The sequence below is a fragment of the Gigantopelta aegis genome, chromosome 4, assembly GCF_016097555.1.
Source record: "Gigantopelta aegis isolate Gae_Host chromosome 4, Gae_host_genome, whole genome shotgun sequence".
Taxonomy (NCBI): Eukaryota; Metazoa; Mollusca; class Gastropoda; order Neomphalida; family Peltospiridae; genus Gigantopelta; species Gigantopelta aegis.
The window spans coordinates 39,384,244-39,398,679 of record NC_054702.1 but is presented as its reverse complement, the minus strand read 5'-3'; the positions used below and the strand labels follow the sequence as shown (position 1 = coordinate 39,398,679).

General features: G+C 34.2%; 2 protein-coding genes across 3 annotated transcripts in view; one reads left to right on the top strand and one right to left on the bottom strand.

The window, feature by feature from the left end:
• LOC121370528 (DNA helicase B-like) overlaps nt 1-1,198 on the bottom strand; it is a 29,854-nt gene extending 28,656 nt beyond the window's left edge. Inside the window, exon 1 of the mRNA XM_041495817.1 lies at nt 1,100-1,198. The gene's annotated coding sequence lies outside the window, so the exon portion shown is untranslated. The remainder of the gene's footprint in view (nt 1-1,099) is intronic.
• Nucleotides 1,199-2,403: 1,205 nt separating this feature from the next.
• Nucleotides 2,404-14,436, top strand: LOC121372049 (cilia- and flagella-associated protein 298-A-like). 2 transcript variants are annotated; one of them, XM_041498300.1, is made up of 8 exons: nt 2,404-2,419; nt 4,749-4,908; nt 6,461-6,628; nt 8,655-8,722; nt 9,377-9,535; nt 11,793-11,924; nt 12,525-12,620; nt 13,156-14,436. In XM_041498300.1, the coding sequence occupies exons 2-8, from the start codon at nt 4,770-4,772 to the stop codon at nt 13,264-13,266; spliced, it is 873 nt and encodes a 290-aa protein (XP_041354234.1). In that variant the 5' UTR covers nt 2,404-2,419; nt 4,749-4,769; the 3' UTR covers nt 13,267-14,436. The 2 variants fall into 2 exon arrangements, with proteins under 2 accessions (XP_041354234.1, XP_041354233.1); XM_041498299.1 differs by lacking the exon at nt 2,404-2,419 and adding an exon at nt 3,231-3,328.

Here is a 14,436-nt window from a genome sequence, read left to right as displayed (position 1 = left end):
GAGCGTCACAAACTACATCAACGGCACGAGTATGGTGACAAAGTGTAATACCTCCCAGCATTATTTAGTAAATAGTACATATACATTTATTGAGGAGAGTGATTGCTCGCCTAGCACCATTTCACGAGAGTGATCTTCAGCTCGCCTTGATTTTGCTCATGGCAAAGACTGATGTGACAATTGTGAACTGGAATGACTGTCAATTAAGGTGTAAAACGTTCGTTTTGTTTAAATAAAAATAACCGAAGAAAAATAATTATACCGTTTACTATAATTTTACAAATGTGGGAAGGGTGTTTTAGACTGGTTTTAACATTCTTAATATCAATAAGGCTGACCTACTTTAAATTTATATACACGAAAACAGGTGAATGATTTGGTTTGAAATTATTATATAATTACTGATAATTCTAATATATTTTTTTTTAATTGCACCCTTAACAATAAATATGTCGATACTTGATTTCTCATTAAAAACACCAACAACATGACTTCCTAAGCATACTTACGCAAAATACAAAGTGTGTCAAAACATCAGACGTGCCAATACACCGGATACGGTTGTATAATAATTGAAAACAAATTCTAACAGGGGGCTTAAAAATCATAAAAATTAAATGATTTGGTCTTGCTGATCTGGCACATGTGGTCACATGACAGGCACTGAATGTCAATTCATCTTCCTCCATTTTAAGTCAATTTCTACAAGTCATGTGGACACGATATCAGTAATTTTAAGGAATAAACAAAAACGACTTAGTAAAATTAATGATTTTTAGGGGTTTGTAAAGTTTTGTATTTAGATACTTGTCTGAAGTTTATTGGTAATGAAAATGTTACTGAATTGTGAAGAAAAACCTCACAAATGAACGACTAGCGCACGACAACAAATCGGATGTTGATTGCGTGAACCATTCACGAGCAAACAAACTAAAACGTAGTAAACGGAGTTGCAAGCATAACCGTACGCAGTTAAGAACGTTGACGATATATTTTACTGTTTATTCTTAGGTGCGCGACTATTGATTACTTCAGGATCGCATTCCACAAAATAATTGTAGCTAAGATTAACTGTAGTGACATAAGTTGAGTTTTACACCTTAAACTTCACAGCTGTTCGACAAAGAAAGCCGCCAAAAAAAGTTGTAACCTAAGACCAATAACTCCATTACATTTTTCTTATTTGACCGTAAATCCCTCCTTTTAAAAGGACATTCCTGAGTGGTATCAGGTCGTTTCGTAACCATACCGTTTCGTACCATACCGGTTCGTACCCAAAAGCATACCAGTTCGTACCCAGAGGCATACCAGTTCGTACCCAAAGGCATACCAAACAAAGGCATAAATTAAAACAAAAATTTGTATTCTTCTATCAAAAATGTATTATATCGGACAATGTAGGCATTATTAGACCTAAAATAAAAATTCAAATTCCAAAAACATGGTATATCAGATCTTATTATATTTTTGTTATGTGTGCGTGTATGAATGTTTTTGTTTTGAGCATATATACATACGAAGAGAGGATCGGTCTTGCGAAATATTCCGATCGATATCTCGGAACGGTTATGCATAACAATAAACACCATCGCTGCACTGTGGAATCGACACCAAATTACAAGACAAAAGAATTGCTCTTTGGCTACGAAAAGGTATGCTTTTTGGTTACTAAAAGGTATGCTTTTTGGTTACGAAACGGCATGCTTCAGTGATGCTCAGCACATAATTGCTTATTTAATGCTTATAAAAGATACGGAGTGATTATTACAACAATTTTTTTGCTAGATGTTACAATATGTTTGTAATATAACATTATAATTGTGTATTTAAAAAAAATATTAATGTTAAGTGTAATGTATGACATTATTTAATTGGTTACGAACTGGTATGCTAGTGGTTACGAAACGGTATGGTACGAACGTGTTTGGGTACGAAACGTCTAGAAACCTCCTGAGTTTGCTGCACTTTTTAAGATGTTACCGACTAACAGAGACTTTTTGACGACTGTAATTACACATCAAATATATTTTTCTGCATACAATATTAGTGGCTGTATATTAAACGTGTTTTTGATCGTTCTAATATTTGTACTAGGTTAAAGTTCATCTTATTTCCTAAAATATTGTTTTTTCGTACGTACGAAATTATTTGAAGACAAAATCCAGTTTGGGCTTCTTACAAATATTAAGACGACCAGAAATACATTGAATATACAGACACTGATATTCTAAACAAGAAAATATATTTAATATGCAAGTTTAATCGTAGAAATATTTTATTAGTCGGAAACATCTTACAATGCAGCAAACTCAGGAATGTCACTTTAATAATTAACCACGGGGAAGGCAAGGCTGCCTAATACTAGTAATTAAAAATCGGCCTTGGTGGTGTCGTTGTTAAGCCATCGGACATAAAGCTGGTAGGTATAGGGTTCGCAGCCCGATACCGGCTATATTTTATATTTATATTTTAATTAAAAAAATATTATTTTATATTTATGTATTTGAGCATAAACCATAAACATAGACTCTTCATCCATATTTAACATTGCTTATTATATATAAAATTAATTTGACATTCCTGAGGTTTTTGGGAAAAAAGAGATGAGATTGGGAAGGTATGAAACACACTCCCCCCCCCCCCCCCCCACCCCCGGTCTCGAACCGCTGGCTACGACAGCGAGAAACTACCCATTAGATCGTTTTCTCAAGAAGGACGGGGATGGCAGAATATTTTCTCTGGGATGTAACTTATATATTGACATATCAGGGCCGTAGCTAGCAGGGGGGGTGGGGGGGGGGGCATTAGGCACTATAGAAACTTATCTTCTTAACTTTTAGAACTACTCAGTTGCCCCCCCCCCCCCCCCCCCCCCCCCCCCCCCCCCCAACACAAACTGGCGGCTATTTTACTGGATACACGATACGTGTTTTCTATATATTTTCTATATTTTCACCATAAAAGACTCAAGAAAACCATTGTTTATGCCGAGTGGCAACACATTACAATTTGGAATTCGAGTTACAGCAAATAATTTTTTTTTTAATGTACTTATGTCGGTGTCAGATTTACATTTACAACACATAAACAAAATTAGCACATACAACTTTAAAAATACATTTTATTTTATTTGTTTTTATTTGGTTTAATTACATTGTCTTGTCGTCATGGAAATAAATAATAATCATAGATTGGTTTTCTATTATGAATACGCCAACTTTCAGAAAGAGCGTTTGTTTTATATATATAAAGTAAGGTCGGCGAACCAGTCAATTATATAAGGCACAGCGTTTGTGATGTTGTGGTAAATGTATTTATTTTAAACCTCGTAAGTATCTACATGTATTCATATTTCTTTATTATATTATATAGTGATATATTTCTTAAATGTACTGTTTAAACCTAATATTAATACGCTGTTGTATACCACATGGTTTGTGATTTTAGAAACATTGCGGCATTTAACATATTTTCGTGTATTATCTGTTACCGAAATGTAATGGAACCATTACTGCCTTTGTCTGACAGGGTGCTATGTTTGATGCGATTGGGAAAATTAGTGTAACTTAATCATAATTAAGATTTTTATTATTTTATTTTTTGACAAAATATACTGCTTTCCATCTACTGTGTACTTGGTATAAAATTATCGTCTGTTGCCCTGTTTTGTTTGTGTGCAACAGTACGTACATTTGAATATTTTTTATGAATTTGACTTTTGCATGGGGAGAGTAAACAAATGTCGGCCATATTCACAGAAATGTTTGTAAAAATAAAGTTAAAACGAGCAAAGAAAGCAAGAATCTGGTTTTTGAAGTCACATGAGCCATGATGAGGATTGTCATGATGTCTGCTGGAAAAACTCTCATCACCAAAAATATATGGTCCTTATATGTTTTAACATAAATATCTTTCTGGATATCTGTTTATATATTTATTAAAACTCAGATTGCAGCTTATATTTTTTAACCATTTTACCATTATAATCATTCATTTGCTCAACTTACAACACGATTGCAAGACATCATAATTGTTACATTTGTTTTCCTAAAATGTTGTTTGTTAACATTGTTTCTCGAGGGTTCCATTTTGTAATTTTCCTTAAAATATTTAAAATTAAAATTATTATAAGTGTATGTTTTGTTAAACAATATACATCTTTTGATAAAACACTGAAAAAAGTTTTGTTGGAAAGTTTTTGCTGTAAGCTATACCACTAAATATATCACCCACCGAAACAGGTTACCTAGTTCAACAATATTTACTGTTGATGCATGCTACAGTTTTTGACACATGTGCAATAAACTTAGCTACTTAGTGGCCAGTTAGTGCTCATGTTAAATGTAGAAATACTAATAAAACATTAAGTATTTGAATAACAATTGTCTGTTTATAAATATTGATATGCTTTAGAACCGAATGCTTATGCTCACCAAAACTGGTCCACCCATGATACTTTAATTATGTAATGGTATCAAAAATGACAGATGAAATTAGTGGAAATTAATCTTCCAAAACCCTTCATATATATCTTTTAAAAAAATATTAAAAAAATTCTTTAGCCTTTTGAAAACCCCCAAAACATGTCAGATATTTATATGATACTTCATCCATACATTTCCACTGTACAGTCTTCCAGGAAGAACACCAGAACTTTGTTATATTTTAAACTACCAATTTGTGCTTCATGTAACATTTATAAATTTGTTTGGATATACAAACATATATTTAACATGTTTTTATTTCAGAAAACCAATTGTGATTATAGTATGGTGAAGCTACACATAAAAAAAGGTGACGAAAGTCAGTTTCTTTATGAGACGACTGTTGACGCCCCTGTAGATGGAGTCACTGAGGAAGTTGCCACTATCTATAATGGTCGTCTCAAAGTTCAGCGAATATGTGCAGGTACCAATTTTGTGTAATATTACATAATTAACAGTGTTCTTGCTGTTCCATTTATGCAGGGTGGGCTGCCCCACTATTGCATTTTTCAGCCCCACTTTTGTGTTTTGCTGCTGCCCCCCCCCCCCTCTTATTTTACAGCACCCAGCTCCGCTATTTAAAAATGCACACTGAAATATTTTTTTATCAGTCAGCACACTGGACATCAAAGGCACCAAGCCGCAATGTGTATCGAAACGCAACTGACGGAAAATTACAGTAGCTTACAACAGTTACTGTAACATAATTTAACATTATTTTTTAACAGCCTGTATTGTGTCTCATACCAGTATCCATTTGTATGTTTGATCCACACAATAAAATTAATATTTTATTTTTATTGTTCATGTAATCTTTGACTTAAACCCCCCCCCCACACACACACACTTATTTGGCGCTAAATTTGTCACGTGATCATTCTGTCTTTTGTGTCCACTGACTCTCTGATATTTTATCCTCAATTGCAGATTTAATTGGTTGTAACTCATGATTTTTACTTTTTTATTTATTTATTCAGCAATTCCTAATAAAATATTAGAAACTTTTAATTTTCTTAGATATATCACTGCTTATAAAAACAACATAAGTGGTTGTGTTAATAATTAAAATCATTTATCTTGGGTGTCAAATAATATATATACACCACCTTTACAAAAATTAAACTACCTTTATCAGCTGTCGATATCAATGTGATCAATTCTTTCGAAGAAGGTGGAAATAAAAAGAACAGAAAAATGTTATCCCACACTTTGAAAGCCCTTGAATTTCAGACCGACAATATCGCCAGTTTAACTAACGGTACATAAAACATGAGTCAGCTTGTACATTTTACCAATGGTTTTGTACCAGATACTAAAGGCCATTGCACACACAGGCAACATGCCACAGCCACAAGCCACACAACAGGAGTCATTACATCAGTGTTGCTGTGGCTTGCCACCGTTCTGTCGCACACACAAGCAACAGCACTTCTATGATACAAAAACACTTTAATCCCCAGACCCATATATGGGAAATATCTGGAAAAAATAACTGCCATACATTTTCAACAATAATGCATCTTAATTTAAAAGCACCAATAAAAGAAAACTGAAATAAAATTAAGGTAAGCAATTTGATATTTATTGTGTACAAAGCCTAAATAATGTCACAATGGCCTGTTGCGAACAATTGTTTTGTGGCATGACTTTGGTCTCGCACATGAGGCCACACCACAAAATCTTTGCTGTTGTATGGCCTTTTGCTGTTGTGTGTTGCGTATGTGTGCAACAGCCATAAGGAGCAAAGTAAGGGGTGGGTCATTTCACAAAGTCTACCAACACACACCGATATCTGATATCCAAGCTTTTTTTTGTTCTTTTTCTTTCGGGGGAGGAGAGGGATATAAAAAAAAAAAAAAAAAAAAAGGAATAAGAGAAAAGAAAAATAACCAAAAATAATGAGAAGCAAGTGATGAAACAGATACATATAAAAAAGATAAAGGTCATCTTCACTGTCATACTGTATTATTTTTCAGAGATGGATGAGCTGGCGAAACATGGGATCACTCTTCCACCAAACATGCAGGGGCTGACAGAGGAGCAGGTTTCAGAACTCAAACTCAAGGACGAGTGGGCGGAGAAATGTGTTCCCAGTGGGGGTTCGGTTTTTAAGGAAGATAAGATCGGCAGACGAAATGGCCAGGGTGAGCATTTTAGAACTGACATCTACCATGGCTTGAAATTAAAAGGCAGGGTTTCTGCCAGAGAATACGAAGGGTAAAATTACATACCCTAAAATCTTCAAAATTAATGGCAGAGTATGACAAATATTTTGAAAAACCGTGGTCGAGAGAGAAAAGGAGAGTGATAACCAAATTGTAGAATAATGGCACATTGTGAAGTTCATACACATGCACATAGACTAGACTGTCTCTGTTTATGAATTTAATGAAGTAAATTTGGAATCCACATAAAAAATGGCTGGGTACGCCCCTGATCCCGTGTCAGACTGATATCAAAAGAATATAACGGCGACATCTAATCCGTTGTTAATTGATGAACGAGAAAGGTATTATCTTGTATCGGCAGCTGTGACGCATTATCCAAACTGCTACAAGTAATAGACCAAACCGAGTCATTGCATGTGCGGTTACCCTTAAAGTACATTGTTTTCCTGATTGACAATAACCACATGTAAGCGAAGTGTTAAATTAGAAAACAATAGGTAAATAAAATAAATACTGAAATTCAAAGCATAACTGGGTTTACTTGATTGAGATTAACCTGTCGTCGCGATTGGTGATTTCCAAGTTCTTAGCCTAAAACATATGGACCAGCCTCGGTGGCGTCGTGGTTAAGCCATCGGACTACAGGCTGATAGGTACAGGGGTCGCAGCCCGGTACCGGCTCCAACCCAGAGCGAGTTCTTAAGGGCTCAATGGGTAGGTGTATGGCCACTACACCCTCTTCTCTCTCACTAACCACTAACCAACTAACAACTAACCCACTGTCCTGGACAGACAGCCCAGATAGCTGAGGTGTGTGTCCAGGACAGCGTGCTTGAACCTTAATTGGATATAAGCACAAAAATAAGTTGAAATGAAAATAAAACATATGTGCGAGATTAACTACCACGTGACGTGTCCAACCAATCAAAACATGCATGTCATTAGACTTATTTCCTGTGCCAGAAACTTGAAAGGGTAAAGTAAACAATGTATGCTGCAACTGTGATGATGTAGAGATAGCATGCTACTGCAGTTTGCAGACCTAGTTCAAGTGGATTATTATTGTATACTGATTGCGTGGTTGATATTATTCGATGACCAATGTCACAATCAAATTTATTAAACGAAATTTCAGCCGAGAGAAAAAGAAAAAAACCCACGATCGAGTGATAAGTATTTCTCACTAGCCCGAACTTAAAAACCACTAGCTGCACATCTACATCGCATGAAATCTCAATTATACAAGCAACTTTTGTTTTCTTTCTTATTTTTGACAGTATTGCAGATCTGTATACACAGAAGTAATAATTTTCAGGAGTAATAATATAAATCGTAAGCTTTTATTTGTGTTTGTCTCGAGGTTTTTGCATTGCTGTTGAACAAAAGGTTTGCCTTGTATAATTGCTTCTCAATTTGTACCATTTCAGAAAAATAACTCTGGTGGCTTCTTTATAGATTACCGGCCTCAGTGGCGTCGTGATTAGGCCATCGGTCTACAGGCTGGTAGGTACTGGGTTTGGATCCCAGTCGAGGCATGGGATTTTTAATCCAGATACCGACTCCAAACCCTGAGTGAGTACTCCATAAGGCTCACTTGCACCGACCAGTGATCCATAACTGGTTCAACAAAGGCCATGGTTTGTGCTATCCTGCCTGTGGGAACCGCAAATAAAAGATCCCTTGCTGCTAATCGGAAAGAGTAGCCCATGTAGTGGCGACAGCGGGTTTCCTCTCAAAATCTGTGTGGTCCTTAACCATATGTCTGATGCCATATAACCATAAATAAAATGTGTTGAGTACATCATTAAATAAAACATTTCTTTCTTTTGTTTTCTTTATAGATTGTAGCTTAAGCAGGTTTTACACTTTTATAACTGAGAATGTGTTTGCAATATGTTTGATTCTCTAGTGCTTTATTACATAACTAATAATTATCTTTCTCTATTTTTTCAGCACTGTTTTTCTCTAAAAATATATTTGTAAAGGACTTTTATTTTCACAGCACCAAATGAAAAAATGGCTGAGCTAATTACAAAAACAATAAAAGAGGCAAAGGATCTTATTTCCAAGGTAACAGCATTTCAAACTGTTCATTGTGTGATAGAAAGTGAACACTGAGCGTAACATATTCATGGACAGTTAAAACATTGTTGCATTTTTAATCAGTAAATAAAAAACTATGTAAATATATGTATTTTGACTGAGTAGAATTAATTTTGTTTTATTTATTTATTTACATTGAGCATTTTATCTAGAGGGGTTAGTTTGTCTAGAACCCTGACACACTACCGTAGGTTATTCCATTCAAAAAAGTAAAGCCAATACAAAGCAATTAAAATATTTATTTTGATACCAAGAAATATTACAACCAAAGTAAGTGAACATGCTACTCTTGTATGTTGAGTTACTTTTTTTGTATATTTCTGATTTTGTAAAAACAAAAAAAATCTTTTTTTATTTTTATTTTATAGATAATTGGTAATTACAGTCTCCAAAACAATAATATCACCATCTATCAATCACTGTTTTAGAGTTGAATTATTAGGAATAGAAAATTGTGGAAAAGTTTTCATAATTTGACAATATCTTGAATAATAAAAAAAAAAAGTATGGTCGAGGTTTGCATAAAGTGATTCTTATTTTTTATAAATTAATTTGCAAATAATAAAGATTTCACTACAAACTAAAGTGTTTATCAAACTATTCTGTTTACATGAATTTCAGAAAAAGGTTGATGCCAATGTCATGGTAACTCTAGCTACTGTGAAGGAGGCTCTGGATATTCTGCGAGGAGCTGTGATGATCGTCTACCCTATGGGTCTCCCTCCACACGACACCATCAAAGAGGAGTTTGAAAACACAGAGGATCTCTCAGGAACACAGGTAGGTTCAGGTTTTCAAAATCTTAATCAGCGATATTTCTAGTCAGTTAGCAATTACTGTTTAATGTTTTAAAATTTTGTAGTGATCTCTGAAATTAGTGTAGTGATCTCTGACATTTGTGTAGCGATCTCTGACATTAGTGTAGCGATCTCTGAAATTTGTGTAGCAATCTCTGAAATTTGTGTAGCAATCTCTGAAATTAGTGTAGCGATCTCTGAAATTTGTGTAGCCTGAGGTTATATTTTAGTATGAAGCAAAATGGCTCTATTTCTTTTTTGCATCTCATTAAATGCATTTAGAGTTATTACAAATATCAGGTTGACCAGAGATATATTGGTTTTGTCAAAATGTGACTGTCTAAGCAAGAAGCTGTACATAATTACTTTTTAGTGGACATGCTAATTGGGTTTGTTTTCACCAATTACAACTGATTTAAAACTGGCATATCAAAGGCTGTAATACGTGCTGTCCTGTCTGAATGAAAATTGCTGTTAAAACTGCTAAAAATATTAAGAATAGCCAACTAGTGGCATCATTTTTGTTTTCTCATATTCTGTAGTATATAGGAACTTGCTTTTTTTTTTCATTATGTTTTATACCACAAACTGGGTTAAATTAGGATGGGGTGGGTGGAGGTATGGTATTGTCTTAATCTTTAACTTCACCTCAGCACATTTTAAACTATGGTTAAATTATATCTAAATATATGATTTCTTCAACGAGAGAGAGAGAGAGAGAGAGAGAGAGAGAGAGAGAGATATATAGATACACACACAGAGTGAGTGGGAGAGGGAGGGAGGGAGGGGGAGGAAGAGAAAGAGATATAAGAAACCCACTGCAATAAAAGCAGCAAGATAACTTTTATTTGCATTTTCCCATAGACAGGAAAGTATATACCACAGCTTTTGATGTACGTGAGGCACTGATTGGGATAAGGGGAAAACCCCTGCAATGTCTGTTAAATATGGTAGATCTTTCAATCTCTGGCAAGCTCTCTATCACTGAGCTACATCCCATCCCTGTTATTAATAGAAAATGAATGATTTGGAGAATGTTTATGTTCATTCATCTGTTTGTAACCAGAGACAAATTTGTGGACACCAGTGCAGTGGGGCTGAATTAACAAGACTTACTAGATTAATGTACTGTAAGGTTTGTCTCCCTTGAATCACTGACCGTGAAAACAAGCAATATTGGAACTGTTGCATACATCAGTGGATGCTGCTCTGCCGTGCAGTGTAATGACTTCAATAAGTTTTTAAAACATGTGAAAACCTTCCTGGCCATGCAGTCTTTTAGTTTCTGATGGTAGTAATAACACAAAGCAAATTATTCTTTTGTGTGATTACAGTATTCATGATATGAGTGGCTTCCGAGTGTTTTGCATGAAGACTGACCAGATACATAGACTTAATGTTGAAATGAATACTAGTAAAACTTTTATAGAGTGACTATTCTGGACTAGGGGTGTAACGATATACTCTAATATTTGGTGCACCTAACAGAGATCTATATCGTAGTTGCATTCATATTCGTCATTAGCTGAACCGAATACACAAATAAATTTAATATTATGTAATGCTAATTGGACAATTTATGTCTCTAATTCACACTAACCAAAAACGCAATACCGATTCGATTGTTTCGATAATGTCTGAATCAGTCTTGTATTAGATCAAGCACATAGACCAATCCTTTTTTATTCAACCCATTGAACTTGACAGTCATACCCTACATGTACCTTGACTTCGCTTCTGTCAAAAACGCCCATCATTAATCAGTTTTTACCTTTTAAAAAATATTGTTCTTCCTTTCTGCAAAACCTTTCAACTTTTTGTGGCCTGAGAATTACAAGGTTCTATGCAATTTTTCCAAAAATGAGTTATCCATCCCATTTGATAGAAAATAAAATTATCTACATAGTAAACAGTCCTAGAATATGGTATTTTAAGACACAGTTGTTATACATTGTATTAAAACTATTGCAAAGACCTGTCTGTGACTCCGATATGGCAGCTCCAAACTTCAAGTGGCGATTTCTCAAAATAAGGTTTTGTGCACATAGAACCGTGTAATTTTCCACCCACGTTTTGTATTCATAGACGTGCATACATATTCGTATTCGTCACCTCATATTCATGATATGTGTTGTATTCGCCACCATGTATATTCGATATTCGTTACACCCTTATTCTGGACTACTGTAATCCAGATTAACAAAGCTTCACAATATATGGTTTTGTTTTTATTTCCTCAGGCATTACTGGATGTTATTGAACCTCCAAAAGCATCTCTTTGGTGGGCTGGCAAGGAAATGATCAGAGGAAAGAAATTATTGGACTTCGTAGGCAAAAATGACAAGACTAAAATAGTGGTCAAGATTCAAAAGGTAAAATGTAATCCAGTGTATAAACATATTTTTTAATTAATTGTATTGATCACTGAAGTCGTGGTAGTACAAGAACAAATATAGGTTTCAGTCACGGTTTATAGTTGTCAAATCGTGGACTTGAAATCTGTGATTATTTTAGTTTTAAGATGTATCAGTATCATTGATTGATTTCATGCCATTAGGGTAACATTAACAGTGAATGATTGAATGAATGAATGTTTAACAACACCCCAGCATGAAAAATACATCAGCTATTGAGTATCTAATAGTTTATGTTTGTACTGTGGTGCTGACATTAATTAATTGGATAGTCCAATTGTTTGATAATATCATTTAATCATTTGTGCATACATTTTGATCATTTGTTTATGTGCTCATTAATTTGTTTATTCATTCATTACTCTATTGATTTTTGTTTTGTATTCATTCTCCGACGCCATATAACCATAAATAAAATGTGTTGAGTGCGTCGTTAAATAAAAACATTTCCTTCCTTGTATTCATTCATTAATCTATTGATTCATTTTTTAAAAATTCATTCGTTTGTTTATTTTGTTCATTCATTTGTTCATTTGCTCACTTACTCTTTGATTCCAGGTTGGTCAGGGGGCACCCAGCAGAGAACAGGTTGTCAGTCCAGAGCAGCAGAAAGAAATGATGGCTTATTACTACAAAAAACAGGAGGAGTGGAAGGTGAGAGAAAAATTCATATCAGAGTCCCGAATAGTGTCCACTTACTTTAGAATGAGGCGTAGGACGTAGCCCTGTGGTAATGGGCTTGCTTAATGCATGATCGGTTTGGGATCGATCCCCATTTGGTAACACAACTGGTATATCAAAAGCCATGGTATGTGCTATCCTGTCTGTGGGATGGTACATTATAAAAGATCTCTTGCTACTAATGGAACCCTCAGTTCACTAAATAAGTCTTCTTTTCTAAAAGGTTATATTCAGGATTAACCTGTCATGTGTCAAATCAACAATTTAAAGTTCCAATTTGGTGTATGTTTCGTAATTTCATAGTGCATCCAAATATAATACATTCGGTAAAAAGCTAATTTGAAACTTAACTTAAATAGAAATTGATTATTTTCCTCTCCACCCCTGCCCCTCCCAAAAAATAAATCATAAAAAAATCACCAGTTTGTAACAGTATTTTTTAATTAGTTGGTTATTAGATTTGGTACTAAATGAATATTAAGGTAAATAATTAAACCTTTTGTTCTAGAAACTTCAAGCCGATTCGGAAGATGCGTATATGGATTCTGAATGGGCGGACAGTCACCAATTGAAGAGACAATTTCACGGCATAAAGGACGTCAAGTGGGGTCCCAGGTGATCCATACCCCTTCACGTGTGAACTATACCTCTCAGCATCACCGGCTTAAATGTATAAATGGTTTCAGTCTATAGACGGTTTACTGCAATGTGTTCAGTCAGCATTATTTATTGTTCTGCAGTGTGCAGTTGTTATACTCTACAACATCTGTCAGTTTTTTTAACTGTTTGACAAAACTATATTTGCAGAAGATGAAATCAAACAAAATATGAAACTACAGTTCCTTGTGTGAAGTACATGTTCTGTTAAAAAATGTATGTAAGTTATTTAATATACAGTAATAATAGTAGACATTTGACGGAAGCAAGTTTCTGTTGAGGAATTTTATGCAAGTATTTTTGGGAAATGTCATTTTTTTTTTTTTATCTGTTGAAACGTGTCATATGTCTTGGAACTCTTTCTGCGACAAAACATTTGTTTTCTCATCTGTATTTAATATTTATTGGTTTACCATTTGATTACTTTTCATTTAATTTTATAAGTAGCACCTCATACATAAGTGCTACATGTTCACTTGAAAATATATAAGAATTGCTCGTCATTTAAATTTTTTTTATCAATGTATAACAGTCACAAATTTTATAAAATCATAGCCTAGTGAAGCAATTTTATACTAAATTTGTGACAGTTATACATTGATAAATTCACCAAATTTGGCAACCAATATTTATAATTTCAAACAACACAAATTATTTAGTTAAAAATTAACATAAATAAGTTTCTAAAGTCCTTTTCATGACCTGTTTTATGTAATTATGTCACATCTGATGTAATGATGTAATTTTCTGAGGTTTATCGAAGGATAACATTCTGTTTTTTGATGATGTCCAATCGCAATAGAGCAACTTGTATAGCAGTGGAAAGTTTTAAAATTATTTTTAAATATCACATGTTTAGAACAGATTTTATTTTGTTATAAATGTTTGTATCTTTTTAAGTCACTGGTACAGTACATGCAGCAGATTTTCTAATGTGTACAGATAATTGTATCAATATTTCCAGGCTTAGTACAACGATATCTGTGTTTGTAGTATTGGCTGGATAACACTTGTTTTGGTGCAAAACTGCCGACATTCCTTCAGTGTATTTCATGAACAAATTATAAGTATACTTAGTAAAAACAAATTGTAAATTAATGCCATGAAATAATAATAAATAATAATGAATGTA

Excerpts from the sequence above, each read along its gene's own strand:
- LOC121372049 (XM_041498300.1), top strand. The coding sequence starts at position 4,770 with ATGGTGAAGCTACACATAAAAAAAGGTGACGAAAGTCAGTTTCTTTAT. Across the intron at positions 8,723-9,376 it reads CAAAGGATCTTATTTCCAAG|AAAAAGGTTGATGCCAATGT; the intron begins GTAACAGCATTT and ends CATGAATTTCAG. Across the intron at positions 12,621-13,155 it reads AAAAACAGGAGGAGTGGAAG|AAACTTCAAGCCGATTCGGA; the intron begins GTGAGAGAAAAA and ends CTTTTGTTCTAG.